We start from the raw sequence: 16,576 nt of genomic DNA on the forward strand, positions 1-16,576 counted from the left end.
AACTATTTTATCAATGAGAGAATTCAATAAATAATCAACCAAAAAGACTTGTAATAGTGATCAGGCCTATCCATCCAAACACTTCCTTAAAATAAGGACATGTTTAAAGAACTACATTCATGGTTAAGCAAAAAAAAAAAAAAAAAAAAGAAGTGTTAATAACAGTTAATGAAACACACAATGTGCAAATCATACACTTACCAACAGCTCCATTTAGGGTCTGGAAAATTGTACATTTGTGGTCCAAAGTAATGTTAATGCGCTCCTGAAATCAAAGTACCAAAGCTGTTGAGGCGTTCTAAAAGCCAATGTTTTTATGGTAACATTGCAATTATACCACAGTGGCAGCAAGGAATCAGGGAAAATGACTCTGTGTGTTCTTTACATTGCTACATTTTTCTGTATTCCCAAGTTGTGCAGTTCTATAGCAACCAGTTTTGCATATGCAGAAACTTTAAGCTTGAAGGATAAAGATCAGAATTCTCCACAGGAACTGCAATTCAGCAATAGAAGCCAAAGAAAATTTGTGTCTTAAAAAAAAATAAGTCTTGGCCAAGAAAGAAAACTTGCTGTGTTTCAGAATCCAAAAATATAAAAGTCAATTTTAAGTATCATGTCAGAATAGAAAATATTGGTGGTTTTAAAACATGTTCCTAATGTTTTGTTACTAATCCTAGCTTACTTTAAATATCATGCTTTACAATTTTTAAAATGTTGATTCAAGTATGTAACATCTGAAATACACTTACATCTAAATACATCTAAAATACCCCTATACAGATGGCATCCTTGGTTTTGATCTTGCAAGATTCTCTTACACATTCTACAGCACTGAGCACATTATTACTATGCAAATAATCAGTGGTGATGCACAGTGAGCACCATGGAAGTGTTTTCAATCATGGTGCAGCAGTGCTCTGCACAGACACACAGTTTTGGTCTAGAAGACAATCCATTTAGACAACTAATTATGTTACTTCTGACTTGGATGCAGAATCAGCTGTAATATTTCTACAGCCTGTCTCTTCAATTGCGTACCTGGCAATGACTTAACTCGCATATAAGCAATTCAAGAAGGCTGGAATTTCCTGGGAGGAGCAGCTGAGGTTTGCCTGGTTTAGAGGAGCAGGCTGAGGAGGCACCTCCGTGCTCCCTACAGCTTCCTGAGGAGGGGATGGGGAGAGGGAGGTGCTGAGGGAATGCTCCCAAGCTGCACCAGGGAAGCATGGACATGAAGCATGTCAGACTGGACATTAGGAAACATTTCTTTATGAACAGGGTGGTCAAACCCTGGATCAGTTCCTACAGAGGTTGTCAATACCTCCAGTCTGTCAAATGCTTAAGAAGCCTTTGGGCAATGGCCTCAGTAACACACTTTAGCTTTTGGTCAGACCCATATTGGTTAGCCAGTCGGACTAGATGATCACTGTAGGTCTCTTCCAACAGAAATATTATCTATTTCTGAACCTGTATCCAAACAGACCTGATTTTCCATTAAGTTATGCCAGAAACAACATATACATATTTCAAAAATTTTGCATCTGCCTTAAGCATACAAATTACCAAAATCCTTTTCAAAATTCTGCTATATCAGCTTCTAAAGTCTTTTTGTTAATTTCCCTTATCCCTCGTTTTTCCAGCATCAGGGACACACCTCTAACATCTATCATGCTTTAACTCCGCAACTCAGCAGAGAACTTTGTTAAGTGAGGGCACAGAGAGGTCTTCACTAAAAATTTACAATGCAGCTTCATTGAACATGTTTGCAGAGAAAGCTGAAGGCAGGATCTGAAATGGCAGCAAGCCAAAATATGAAACACTGGATCAGCAAGTAGTGCAGTGACACCCTGGAAAAATGCCACATTCTCTGGCCGTCAAACTGCCAAGTACATGGGACCCTCATTGAGATAAATGTGTCTGATCATATACCTCAGAGCTGTTATTTCTAACAATGAAGCACAATCTGCCTGGGCCTGAAGACAGCCTGAAATAATAGATCAAGTCACGACCCTTTGGGAGCCTGTTCATTCCAGCAGTAGGAATCTCAGGAGAACAAACAGCTGTCAACCTGGCACTTCAGTATAAAGAGACAGCATTCCTTGGCTTTTCATCTCCCAGTGTTTTATGAGGAGCAGCATGTTATTTCAAGCAGAAAGAAAAGAGAAAGCAAGTTACTACCTACCCTTGCCAATGGGTCAACATAGATTTTGGTGTAAAACAGCTGGTCATCATCATTATCCTGCAGATTCCACTGCTGCACAATACGATTTATGTATGGAGCATAACCAATAAATCCTGCAACATCACACACACAGGTTATTTCCATAAAAAGCACAACCCTGCCAACACTGTCCACCAACCAGGGACTTCATTCTGAGTGGTGCCAGTAAAAAAAGGGTATGAATTTTATGCACTTTGGCTCAAAATCTAATCTTCTTCCTGAGGTATGTAACAGGTCTGTTTCAAAAAGTTAATAATTAATGGCTATTTTTATACTAATGGTATTTTAAGGAAAAAAATAAATCAGATCTGCCCAGGATGGTTCTGAGAAAGCCAAAGCATGATATCACACTACTCCTTTCCCAAGAAACCCATCTGTGGAAAAAGTTTCATTTTCATCAATCACTTCTTACTGGCAGACATGCCTCAATGTGATACTGCCAGAAATACAATGAGAATTCAACTCAAAACCAATATACACCAAAAAAAAAAAAAAAAAAAGAGAGGACAGATAGGTGGAGGAAAGAAACAAGGACACTCCCAGATCTGCAGACTGAAGTAGGGTGCCCCAAACACACTCAATAGCTTCTACACAGCACAGTATTTGTATCAGTGCATATATTAATCAAGTGCAAAATTATTAGCAAAGCTGGCATTTAAAGGAGAATTCCAGAATCCATCCATCATTGATATTACAGGGAGTAGCTCCCACTCCTTTTAGAAGGAGCAGTAAGCCACACTGACAGGCCAGGCAGAACTGCCAGCACATCCACCCTGTGTGCAGAGATCTCCAGGAAGCAGGCAGCTGAGCGCAGGAATTCTGTGACCAGGCTAAACTGTGCCTATAAATAGCAGGTGCTGCTTTGGCTGGGCTTGTGCACTGCATTGCTTCTGAAGCAGTGGGCTCATCCTTGCACAGCACTGAGCTGCCACACACAGCTGCTTGCTAGACCCTGACTATATTTATCTGCTTTTTACAAATTATTGCCAAACACTCACTGTGCAAATTTGAATGCAAACTATGCCTGAGCACAGAAGAGGGGCTGTTCAGGTGGGGAGGGGAGGAAGGAAACAGTATATGCAGTCATCAGTTTTATACTTGGGTAACTCAGGACCAGCTCCACAAGCAACAAGTGCAGAGAAGAACAGATAACAGAGATGGGTCATGTTCACGTTCAAGTGTTTGAGGACCCCACTTGCCTCCTGAGTTCAGGAATCGTTTTCCACTCCGGACAACAGGATATTTGTCAGCCAGCCTTTTATCCGGCCAAATGAGTCCATCTGCTGCAAACACCACTTTGTGATTAGTTTCCTGAAATTTCTTTAGCAGTTCTTCAGGGCCCCCGGCAAAGATAACATCATAGCTTAAAAGGAAAGAAAATACATCTGTTAGGTTAGTTTCATTTTAATGTTTCTGTGCTCAAAACAAGTCATTGGACTATTCAAATTTGAAAATCAAACAGCCCTTTCATTCTGAAAAATGCCTCAAATTATATTTAACCACCATGTAAAAATTCCCTTTTAGGAGAGAAACTTCAATCAGTGCTATTTATCCAAAGTAGTTTCCCCTTCTGCTTTTTAGTCTTCCACATTTTGGACATCCTTTTCTCTTCACACTTCCTTTATCTGAAATTGATTTTCCTATTTTAGGTATTTTGCTTGGGTTTTTAAGAACAACAATTAAAAATACCAGACTTTAACAGATGAAAAATAGGACTGGAAGATGACTTAGATGACTTTCACTAGGAAAATCTAGATGATCTTGTTCCTAAGCACAACAGCACTGACTCTTCTAAAAAAATCTTATCAAGAATGTGCTTAGATTTCAATGATGTTTAGTTGCCCCTAAAAAGTGTATTGCATCCTGACAAGGCATACATTTCTCCTTCAGCCTCTTTAATGTGCCAAAGACTTAAAAGACTCAAAGTATCACAGTATCTATTGATGAAAAACTTTACCTGCCTTTGAATCACAATTCCTACTGAGGATAAAGGCCCAAAGGTGGAGGGCTCATCTTTGGCTGTTACACACAGCAAAGGTCAACAGGGTGCCAAAACAGAACAAAACCTGCCTGGGTTTGGCCAAGGTCCTGGAAGAATGGAGCCTCCCAAGCCTGGTGGTTTCTTGTGGCTAAACCAAATCTAAATCAATGCCTGCTGGGCACAGGGAGTTGGGAACACAACCAAGCAAACAAACCAATCCCCCCACCAAGGGATGCCACACACTAGACCAGTCTGCCCAAAACCCCATCCAATCTGGCCTGGAATTCAGAATTTGCCAGGGATTGGGCATCCACTGCTCTGGATGACCTGTGCCAATGCCTCCCACTTTAAGGTTCACTTCACAGCATGAAGAAATGTCTCAGTGAAACTGAAATCGTAGATTAGTATCTGCCTGAAGCAGCAAAAAGTTTTAATGGCAGCATCCCAGCCTTGCAGTTTCCTCATATGAACATAGGAATATTCTTACTCTACACATGTACCTTAGAAATTAAAAATCACCAGCCCTGACAACAGGCAAAGGAACAGTAGAGCTACCAAAAACCAAGGTCTAACCTTGACCAAGACTCTTCTTGCAAAGCCTTTTAGCTGGGCTAACAGGACAGCAGTACCCCCACTTGCAGTACACAGAACATTTTGCATTGCACTGGATTACCCAGCTATAGTGCCAACAGACAACTATTACTGACTTATGGTATTCCTTTATTACAGTTGTTAAATAAAGTTATTACCTTATTACAGTTCTGAAATTATTCAAGATGTTTTCTCTTCCTCTTTGAAGGAAATTAAATTGGCGTAAGAGAACTGAACAACAGCTGGCTTACAAATGTAAAAAAAAGATTTTCACCACAAAGCAAACTATGAACCCTGGAGAGGAAGTGTGTTATGTAGTCTATATAAGTAAGTGGTTTTCTGAACACTCTGTTATGTTTTTCTGCAACTTTGGCAGAAGAATGCATGAAAGAAATGGTACATTTTGGACCTTCCCCAGTTTCACAAAAAATGCCTGTTTCAGCCCAAATTTACAGGAATACACTTCACTCTCTTTTCCATTCAATTTCTGTAGACCGACTCAAAGCCAGAAGGAGCCTGTAGAACACACAAGAAACAGGAGACACGTTGAAGACAGACAAAAAGAGATCTGTTTGAGGCTTTAACTTAATAGCTCATGGCAGGCTGTGCCTCTCCTCCATGACCAGGGCAGTGCTGCTGCTAGGACTTCCAGCTGCAGGAAGGAACCAAACACCCTGGAAGAACATTGCTTCCAAGGACTGTCATTCTGTGAAAGAAAGCCAAAGTTGAGCAACATGCTGGGCCAGACACAGGCTCTGCTTGTGAAAGGGATATGCTACTTATTACACAGTTATAAAAAAAGCACAGTTTATAATCCTAAACCCAGAGCTGAGCTGCTAAACTGCAATGGATATTATGGAGCTCTGTAAACCCAGCAGGAACCTACACTTGCCATTAGTGGCCAAGGCCCTCTGCTTTGTCAAGAGGTGACTTACTGCTACCACACCTCTTCCTGGGCAGGACCTCTACCAGCCTTCCACCCCTTGCTGACAGGATCCTCATCAGCTGCTTTATGAATTTTCTGTCCATGCAAAAGGAAAACTTCTTAACACCTGTAAATGTTTACCTGCTTTGTCAGATTACATTCAGCCTATTCAGATCTCACCTCCTGCTGGAAGGGGGGATTCACTTCAGGTCTACACCGTTAAGACCATCACAAAACAAGTCCCATCCTTGAGTTTATACTGTTTTTAGGGTTGACACAATGACTTACTTTAAATAAAGTACTTCAAAATTTGACAGGGAAAAAGAGTGTGGACATATCCAGGAAAAAGCAGTCTTCCTTGGCAATCAGTAACAGCTCAGATACTCTTTTATTTATTCTTCATAAATCCTTCCAATTAAGCAAAAGCAAGAAGAAAAGAAAAACAAGCAAGAAAAAAAAAAAAACAAAGAAAAAACCAAAACACAAACCCAAAAAAACCCACCAACCCAGAAAGTTTCCACAACCTAATCCCATTTCCTGAAGCTCCCAGATGGCAGATGCTTGGGACTGGAATCCAGCCCTCCCTCCCTCTCTTCTGCAGGAACAAAACATCCTGGCTATGCACCCTGCTCTCCCAGCAGCACAGGGAAACAGCAGCACAGACTCAGGTGCTCTAAAATTGCAATTTTTGCATCCACAACTTTAGCACTGAGAACTTGCTACTATCGGAGCTGCAGGGTAAGAGCTCAAAATACACGTGAGAGAGAGCCTACTAGTGACTAGCAATGTCACAAAGCAGGCACAAAACTATCTTGTCACTTACACCGTGTCCCCACCAGGATCACACCTTAACCATTTTGAGAGACATAGAAAATGGTTAATAATTTATAAAAAATATAATTATCCCTTAGTTTCTGATGAATGCTAAAAAAAATACAACAAAACAAACAACAAACTGAGAAGCTTCAAAATTCTTCCACGATACAAAGAGATGTCTGTGGGAGCCCTGGATGAACAGTCACAGCACCAACCAGCTTATCCAGTCTACACTGGCCATTAGCCAGTTCAATCTGAAGTGGTCCAAAATAAACCAGAAGTTGGCTTGAGCAAAAGCAAGCCTAATTTAAATAGTGTTCCATCTGCAGGAATTTTGCTATCTACACATAGGCACAAGCTGTCCACAAAAGAAGCTCAAATTATTTCCAGAATTCTGAGCCATATAACAAACTGCTGAGAAAAAACAAAACAACAAACCAAGAAACTAAGTTAGTTAAGTAAACAGTTCCCTAGAAATTACTTGCCTAGTTACAGTAAGCAAACCAGACATTTCCTTTCCCCACCCCCAAGATTAATATTCCAAATGCTTCACAATGAATATAATAAAAAACATTTGAAGAAGAAAGGAAGTTCATGACATTTGTCTTTCCCAAACTTACTGCTACATTGATCAGTGCTTAAGTTGCAAACCAGGATTACTGGAAATGAAAAAGCTCGTTTAAATCAAAATTTAATGCTAGAATCAGCAAACTGTTTTTTTCTCTCCTCTCTGGAATCCTTTCCACCAGCTCTGAATAAATATATACTTGGGATTTCAGACCTCAGGAACTTGGGAGGCCTTAAATCCTGTGATTTTTCATGGGAAGAAAGATAATGGCTTTTGCACTTTGACACACATGGTTCTCTACTCTCTCACCCATGCCAGCAAATAGCCTGTCCCTCCAGAGAGTAAATTATGATGGAGATACATTTGAGCTAGACCTTTGTACCAATATGATAATAAATGTGCATATTTTATCACATAGGAAGAAAATAGTTATGAATTAGGATAAGAAATTCAGAAACAAAGATTCAATAGAAGTAGAAAACATTTGGGAAATGTTTGAGTCATCTGAGCTTTAGCACTGAACAAAATCTTTGAAATTAACCTTTAATATTTTCAGTTCTTGCGTGATTAGTAGGACAGCACCACAAACAAACATATAACGTATGTACTTTTAGAAAGATTCTTTTTCCACTTGTTCAATTTTGCATTTGCTAAATCAATAAGAAAAGAAATTCAAAAACTGGATGTGCACCACCAAACTAGATAACTTTTACAGACATAAGCAGACAAAAAATATTCAGTATAATAAGCATCCTTTATAATGCTTATTTATAAATTAGTGACAACGATTTAGATTTTTTGTCTTCTAGGTATTTCTTTTATTCATCATAAGAAGTAGAACTGGAACAGAAAATTAAATAATGGACTTGAACCAACTTTCCTAAAGTGTTAACTTACACAAATCAATAAATAAACTTTCCATAAAATGCCAGTGTTCAGCCACTTTGCCTTGTGATGATGTCTGCTGTGCAAACTCTGCCATACCCCTGCCTTGAAAAAGTGTCCCTAATTTCTTCAACTGCCAAATTTTAAATAAATAAAGCAGGTTAAAAGCTGAAAGAGAATTCTGGAGCAGACATTCCAACATGCCGTGGTAACAGCAGCATGGGTGAACTCATACTCTCTCCAAGCTCACAGCCACATCTCCCCAAGGCTGCCTGTCAGCAACAGGAGCTTCCTGTTCCTGATTCCAGACCTGGTCCCACGCTTTCCTTGCAGCGATTATTTCAGAGCTGTGACCCTGCTCTGGTTAACACTAGTGTGGAAGAGCCTGGTTTCCACTGCAAGCTGGATTCTGAACTACTCTGATCATGCTGTTGTCATAGGGGGAAAAGAAGAGGAAGAGAAAAAGCAGAGGGAAGCAATAGAGAAAGTGTGATTGGAACATGTTTGAGCTCTGTGCTTTCTGTGACAGGGAGAAGTCTCTCTGGCCTCCAGGGAGGATGTTCAAGCATAGCTGTGCTATGAGCTATAATCTGGCACCTGCAGCAGTACTGTCTCTCCATCCTTCCATCACACAGAGAGCAGAGACACCAGGCTACATCTGACACCAAGACTCTTGTTCCAGTTCTCTAACATGTAGAGGTTCTCCTGTTGAATGCTTTCCTCAGGGAGCCATTTTCCAGCTTCCTCCATATCCCTTACTTCATGGAACAAGATTATGCCTCTAGTCCCTACTGGACACTTTATTTCTGGAGCTGCTTTTGCTCCCCCTCCCATCCGCACTCCCAGCCTGCAGCCACATCCTGCTCTCACTGCAGCTGAAAAGGGAGAGGACAAATGCTTGCCCAAAAGCCTGTCAGCTCCCAGCAACATTTTTTTACCCCCTCGAGGCAGCGGAACTATGAACAACTCTTACATCTGTAAATCTGTTAAAAAGTAATGATTGCTCCAAAAAGCCATCTACTATTTTTATGAATGAAGAAAAAGACACAAACCCTCTCAAATAACACAGCGAAGAACAAAAGCATGGTGCAACTTTCAGCATGTCACAGCAGCTACTTTAGCATGTCTACCCAAACTAAAACAAAGACAAGAAGCCAGGTTTGCTCACCATTCAACAAACAGTACAACCAAGTCCTCTTGATCAGCATAGCTTTCAATGCCTTCCTTCAGCAGTCGAACTTTCTGCCCTCCCCCAATAGAGTTGGGCAGCTCACCACCTTTCCATTCTTCACCTTTTCCAAGAACCTGGAATAGGATGGAAAAAAAACCCCACTTTTTGCTAGTATCCAAACCCATGAGGCTTTTTAAAAGCAAACCCTTATTGAAAACAGATGCTAAAGCAGAAGCAACCCATTAAAGCATAGCAAGCCAGCACTTCCAGCATCGTGAGTTTTCCATGTCTGAAGCAACATTCAGTGCAATGACATCACTGCAAAACCATGAGAGAGACATTTCTTAACCAAATAAGAATCAAGCAATTGCCTGCTACTGCCATTTACTGAAATGTGTCTCCTTCAGAAAAAAAAAAAACAACAAAAAAAAAGATAGGGATTGTTTCAAAATTTGTGTTAGAAAAGCATTCTGAATGATACCTTTAAAATTCAGAAACATCCTTTCAGGAATAGGAGGCACAAAAGACCTTGATGGATCAGAGTATAACTAATTCAAATTGCAAGATTTTTGTACAAAAAAGGGATGGACAGGTTTCCCAGTAAACAGCTCACTGCTAAAACTCAGTTAAACATAGAACTTCTCCCCAGCCAAGCACTATAGCAGATTATATGTCAAAAAAAGGAAAAAGCTTTTGCATGTTTTGAACATAGTGTTTTTGGAACATATAAAGCCTGGAAGAACTACATTGCATGATGTTTTGGACAAATCTGCAAAGCAAAAAATGTATCCTGAGCTCAGGCTTCTCAGGTACTCTAGTACAGCTTTATCATATTAGGAAAGGTTCTCTCAGTCCTCTAAATTCAGTGGTAGAAGTCAAAGACCCAAATAATTCCCTATTTTTAGTGCAGGCACTGTGGTAAGTCAGTAGAAAAAATTCATAACAGTATCTGAATTCCTGGATTTTCTCTTGGCAGAACCAATTTGTGGGGAAAGTTTAGAAGGTTAATGCCCTCCCTTTTTCCCAAGGTCATGCAGAGGCCAACCTAAGTACGTGACATAAAGAGGCACAGAGCAAGGCAGAAAAGGCTGGCAAGAATGATAGAAACACATTGTCCTTGCAGAAATTACAGGTTCCTGGGAAACACAGAAATTTTCAGTTGTGACCCTCCCTCCTCCCTTGCAGCAGTGTTCCAGCCTTGCTTAAGGAAAGAGATCCAAAGCCCTTGAGTGCAGTACAGCTCCCAGAATCATTCATACAAACAAAAGCAGCCACACTGAAAAACGAGGCTCTGTGATGAAACATGACAGAGCCTGAGAGTGAGGATGATGCTGACCATGATAGCTACAAACCTCCAAAGCAGCTCCTGAGGCAGGGGAAGCACCTCCCTCCCATGGTGGTTCAGAGGGGCATCAGCAGGTAAGCAACAGAAAGAGCAGCAAGTGCCCTTCCTGCCCCCAGCTCTGCTGCTGTTTCCCTCTGTCCCAGCCCACAATGAAGCTAAGGCCAGGTCAGCTACCATTTACTGGTTCTGTTTTAGAGCATGGATGGACAGCACAAATAATTGGTACAAAACACACAATACCTTTACTGTGTAGTTGAAATGCTTTGCAGTTCGCATGAAACGGTGAAAGCCATCAGTTTCTTTAGTTGCTACAGTAAAGACTAGAAGTTTATCTGAGGAAGAAAAGGAAACAACATTATTAATATGCTTTCAGGACACAGTTTATAAAATAAAATGCAATGAACAGCACTAGCTCAGGGGGCTCTATGACTTTCTGTATCTCATTCAAAGAGAGGAGGCAAATATGCTGCCACAGTATAGGTGTGAAACATTACCAGACAGCAACTGCTAAGGGCAAGGTGTTGTATTTAAAACTATCCTCTGGAAGATGAAGCAAATAAGACAAGCTACTGTGTAAACAACTAGTTCAAGACACAAAAACAAAGCTAGTAGGACTACTGGACAGGAAGAAATCTTCAAAACAAAAATAAGTTACTACTTTTCAGTCTGAGCTAATTCTGTTACCAATTACCACAGGACTGAGTGGTGGTACGAGAACTTCACCCAACTCCAGTAGATCCCCTGAAAGCCAACAGTGCATGCTCTTCATGAAAATAAGTAAAAAAAACCAAGCAATCCCTCAACAAACAGCATGTAGTGCTTTTAAATCCTTGGGCAGAGACAAAAGAGCAAGGAGTTTGCTTGGTTGTTTTATTCAGAGCATATGTACATTACAACACTGCTGATATTGCCCTCTTACCGCACACAGGCAAGTGACCATACAACATGATCACTTCTTCTTCACATTCCAGAGCTTTTAACACAGTTTGAATGGGGTCATGAATTTCCACTAAATAGCTTCCCAATTAATAAACTACTGAACAACATTTAGAACCCTCTGCAATATGCTGCATAATGAAACAAAAAATTTGAAGCTATGAGAAGGCTTTATCCCTATCTAAAATGAAATATTTCAGCAGACCAGCCAGGATGCCAGAGCTCATTGCAGTTTCCCCAATTCAGGCCAAGTTCAAGCAACAGCTGAACTTGAACTCTAAACAGAGCCCATGAGATCAATCCGCACAATAAAATAAAATTAATTGCCTATGATGAGTACTCCAGACAGAGTGCCTGTTACGGCATTACTTGCCAAAAAAACATCCTCTGGATTTACCTTCTTCAATCCAGTAACATGTGCAAGTGTCTGCTATGGAAATCACTCCTGTTAACTCTTCAGCCTTGTCCATCACCACAGGCTTAGCAGCCCTCAGACACCCAAGACATTATCCTGAGTGTATTCAAATCAATCATCACTTCCCATTTTGCTTTATGTGACACCAGCAAAAAAAGTTAACACAAAAGATGATGACCCAGTTCCCACATTGTAGACAAAATGTCCCTTGCAACTTACTCATGCAATGCTCTGCAGCCAATATTTCAAGTGTATTGACTCAGGCAGGCAGAAATACCTGTCAGAATATAGACAATGTGTAGAGAAACATGAAACCCCCTGTTCTAATGAAATTCAAGTCTATCTGAAGCAGCCATGGCAGACAAACTCTGCAGACCAGTCTCAGGTGGCACTCGTACTGTCCCCACTGAAACACGGCTCAGAGTCAGCCCTAGTCCCCAGGTCACCTCCAGAACATCCTGCCAGGTCTGGCAGTGGTCTGGCTGCTCCATGCTCACCAGCAGCTCTACTGGTGTACATGGGGCAGAGCACAGGTGATACTTTCTCTGCTTCTGGTCTCAGTTTAAGGGTGTTCCTGACTCAGGTGGTGTTCCTGCAAACTGCAGAACACTTGATCTGCGCTGTGACCTTGCTCTTCCCTACTCACTCCTTGACCAGATGTAGCCTTTAAGCAGTGACAGCACCCTGTGCCCAGTACCTACACCACCAAAATCTATCTGTGCCTTCAGCAGGGCTCCTGCAATTTTACCTGACACTGCCCAAGCTCCTCAGCTACAGACACCATTTCTACCTGTCCTTCCCACTACACACAATCTTGTGGATTTCTCTCACATCCTGCACACCTCTCACATTGGGTGGGGTGTCTGGGAGGCATGTCTGTGAACAGGGAGACAACACACAGTCCTTTTCCTCAAAGGTCCTAGAGACAATTTTAACTGCTGGCTCTACCAAACCAGACTGACACTCCTGCAATACAATATGCAACAAAGAAGAAACTGGAAATATTGTAAATTCTTCCATCAAATCAACGTGAACATCAAAAATTTTGGAAAGACAGATTTGGAGGAGTCCAGCTCCAGCTCCACCTTTTTCCCCCCTTAAGTGCTAGCAGACTTTTATAGCAAAGCATCAGAAGAAAATCCCCCAAGTATATCCCAAAAGGACTGGAGGACCTGTGCAGTGAGCTCCCATGGACTCACAAAGAGACAGAAACAGAGCAATAATGGCTCAATACCTTCCAAACAGTTTATGATAAAGATCATGCAATTTCAAGTAATTCTACTGAAATCACCACAGAATTAATAAAGAACATCTTAAATAAATAATAAAGTATCTGTGACTTTAGACTGTGACTAAAACAGAACTGAAGACAGAGGAGGGTTTTCCTCTCTGAAGGAAATTACAATTACTTTTTTTGTTCAAGCACTACATTTTCAAATTACAGGGAACTGGAAAAATCTGATCATACCAGACTTGCATTGTCGAGCCAACTGTATCCATTATTAAAAGTTTCCTAGGTGACCAGACCACTGACTCTAACCATGGAATTTGGTTTGAAGTAGGCATATTTCACACCTACACATTGCTAAGAAATGCTAACAGCAAAGATCTCAAAAATCTGTACTTGACAACATGATGTAAATGGCAAAATGTGGGCTGCATCGGATTCCTTCCCCAGTTACTAAGTCAGAGAAAGTTTAAACTAACATACAAGTAGAGTTTGGCAAGCAAAAAATAATCTACTGTTCTTTATGGGATATTGTAACTCTCTTTAATGGAATATACATTATTCATGTACTTCAAGATTCACTATAGAGTCTGGTATGTTACTTGACTTTTGTGGAACAAGAGGAAAGAGAATAATGTGCCAAATCATAAGGGATTTCAAACTGAACTATACAAAATGAAGAAAGCTGAGCAGGCAAATAATACAGTTTATACTGATATGAAATCGCAAAAGAACCTGTACTGCACCAACAGACAATGAAGCAATCTAAATAGGCTGCCTGAGTGGGTTTTGCAAACATCCACAGAACAAAAGAAAGCTATTTTAAAGGTACTATTTACATTGGAAATGTTTCCTTTTTAACATGTTTACCCATGGTCTTTTTTTCTTTAATTACAGTTGAAGAAGTTTAAAAGGCTTTATTTCATGTCTTTGTTGCACCACTGACTTTTAAGTGCACTGACTTTAAGGTGGTACTTAAATAATTTTTAAGTGCAGCAGAAGTAATTACAGCATTTGAAGTCCCTTGAGAATTAGAGATTCTTTATAGATTACTTAGTGTTCACTAGGGCCCTTTATTTTGGCTTGTGTGCTTTGTGGGATGGTTTGTTCTTATTTTTTTTTTAAGCTGTGTCTGACTAAAGAGCACAGAAACATGTTTTTATTCTATATATAGTATATATGGAGAGACAATGCAAACTGCAGTAAATAATAGTTACCTCGGCACATTACAGAGGGTATTATTAACCAAATGTGGAAAGCAGAACCATTCTCCTCCAGCTAATAAAACATATTAACCTAGTTCCTGTAGGTTGCTGTGACTATATTTAGATGTGACAACTTGCACAGTTTCACTGGCAGATTTCCACTAAACGTAGCATGGGAGATAGTTGTTTCTTCCAGTGGAAGTGAGTGAAGAGAATGCTTCTGACCACTAAGTACTTCTGCTAATTTCTTTTTAACCTTTGAAACTTCATTCAAGTTGAAAAATCTATTCCTCGCTCGCTACATTTAGGTACATCATCTTAGAAACGTATCCCATTTGTGCCTAGCAACATGGATACAAAGTGACTTTCAATAGTTCACAGGAGTGTCAACGTGAAGCACAACCCTCCCAAGGCAGCCTGTTTATCCAAGTGTCATTCCCATTTCAGGATGTGCTCAGCTATTTCAGCTGCTGCCAGCCACAGTGTCCCTGCTATGCAGAGCAGCTTTGGCCCCAGGATGCCCGTGGGTGCAGAGGTTCAGGGCTGCACCAGAGAGGAGTGCCCAGAGCCCCCAGCAGCATCCCTGTCTCCAGCTGTGAGATGAAGACCCAGGCACAGCAGTGGAAGGATGTCTGCAATTACTCAGATTCCAAGCTGCCACTGTGGCCTGGTACTCCCCAGTGAGAGCATTGCAAAATCCCCACAAGGAATTCCAGCTGCAGCAAGACATTATTCCTGCTTCACCACCCCCTCCACAAACCCCTGCCCTCCACCGAGGTGTTCGCCCTACGGAGCTCTGCTGTGCGATCTTACACACAGAGCTCTGCGGTTCAACCCTGACTATTCACCCCACACAGGGACAAATACAGTCCTGGGAGAATCTTCCAACAGGAAGAGCATGCTCAAAGAGCAAACTTCCATGAGCCCAAGGACACAGCAGGTGTTGCCACTGCTCCCCACTCGCAGGGCGCTGAGGTGCCGCAGAGGGTACGGGCTGCCGGCTCCCCCGCACACAGCCAGCCACGGGTACCTTGGCACACACCGAGGGGAGCACCGAGCTTGGCATTCATTTCCACAAGTCAGCTTGTGTAAAAAGGAAATGTAAACCCTATGCTGAAGTTCAACAGGAAGGCATGAAAAAAAAATCTCCCAAGAGCTCCATGCCAGGTATGTGCTCTGTTACTAGGACGAAATTGTGTCAGACAGATTCCCGAGAGTTACACCCACAAAACAGCTGTTCTGTTTTGAAAACAAGCCTGAGAGGGCACGCATTTAGCCAAGAAAAGTATATCCAGTGACTAACAGAATTCATTTCTACATGCAAATTAGAAACCCTCTAGCACACAAGTTGTGAAAGACAACACTGCACATGGAGCACATGCAGCGCATTAAGAAATCCGGTGAAAGTTTATCAAAACAACTCACTCTTCTAGTCTTTTTTTTCTGCTATCTTCAGGGACCTGACTGCATCACAAATATTTCTTTCCAGAAAGATCAATAAACCGGAGCCTTTGCCTTCAGTGAATTGCCTGGCAAGGTCTAAGCTGGGAATTGCCACGGCAGGAGCGCTTTAAGTAGCGGTGACCTTTCTCCTTGTGTCCTGGCAAGGAAGCATGCAAAGAACTACAGTCATTCCTCACACACCCACATGGTTCTTATTTATCCTGAATGAACACTCTCAGACATTGCTACGTAATTTCTACCAGGGGTTGTGGGCACTAGTATAGTAGCTTGAGAGCAGCCAAAACAGAGGATATTGCTCACAGCCACACGGAAGCTGACATGTAGTCCTTGGATTCAAACAGTACAGACTTCCCTGGAGTAGAAATGAGCTGGAAGATCAAGGGACATCTGTTCATGGTACCACATTATGACATTAAAATCTATCTCTATCTTAAAAACTAGTGGCTTTTAATGGTAAACAAATGATGTTTGGTATTTGTAATACATTGTTATCCATATTCTAGTGTCTACATAAAGCAGCCTACTTTCCTGGTTGCAGATTACATCCCATCCTGAGCTGCTCAACACAGGAAAGACTGCTTATTTATGGAAAGATTGAAACACAAAATTAGTTATTACAATATGCAAAATAAACCAACAGCACGCTAATAAATGAGTTGCTAGATAAGGGAAAAAAGCATGGAAACTGGAAGGATACAAGGAATACCTCTGTGGATTTAAGGGGGAAAAACAGTACACAAAATGGAAAAGAAAGGTGTGGTAGTACTAAAGCATAGGTTGGACAGTTACCTAGAAGAAGCACATGGATGCATCCAAGCTCATTGA

At 41.1% G+C, this 16,576-nt stretch overlaps 1 protein-coding gene across 2 annotated transcripts in view; it reads right to left on the reverse strand.

The window, feature by feature from the left end:
- The window catches only part of PLOD2 (procollagen-lysine,2-oxoglutarate 5-dioxygenase 2), a 49,578-nt gene that overhangs the window by 24,316 nt on the left and 8,686 nt on the right, over nt 1-16,576 (reverse strand). For both annotated transcript variants that reach the window (XM_014256201.2, XM_088061063.1), the window contains exons 2-6: nt 10,744-10,835; nt 9,156-9,292; nt 3,421-3,584; nt 2,183-2,295; nt 202-265 (exon numbers count right to left, since the gene is read on the reverse strand). In XM_014256201.2, the coding sequence (XP_014111676.2) occupies nt 202-265; nt 2,183-2,295; nt 3,421-3,584; nt 9,156-9,292; nt 10,744-10,835 (570 nt within the window). The remainder of the gene's footprint in view (nt 1-201; nt 266-2,182; nt 2,296-3,420; nt 3,585-9,155; nt 9,293-10,743; nt 10,836-16,576) is intronic.

This window comes from Pseudopodoces humilis, chromosome 11, assembly GCF_049639895.1.
Source record: "Pseudopodoces humilis isolate 2021_Gansu_Grassland_sample_001 chromosome 11, ASM4963989v1, whole genome shotgun sequence".
Classification (NCBI taxonomy): Eukaryota; Metazoa; Chordata; class Aves; order Passeriformes; family Paridae; genus Pseudopodoces; species Pseudopodoces humilis.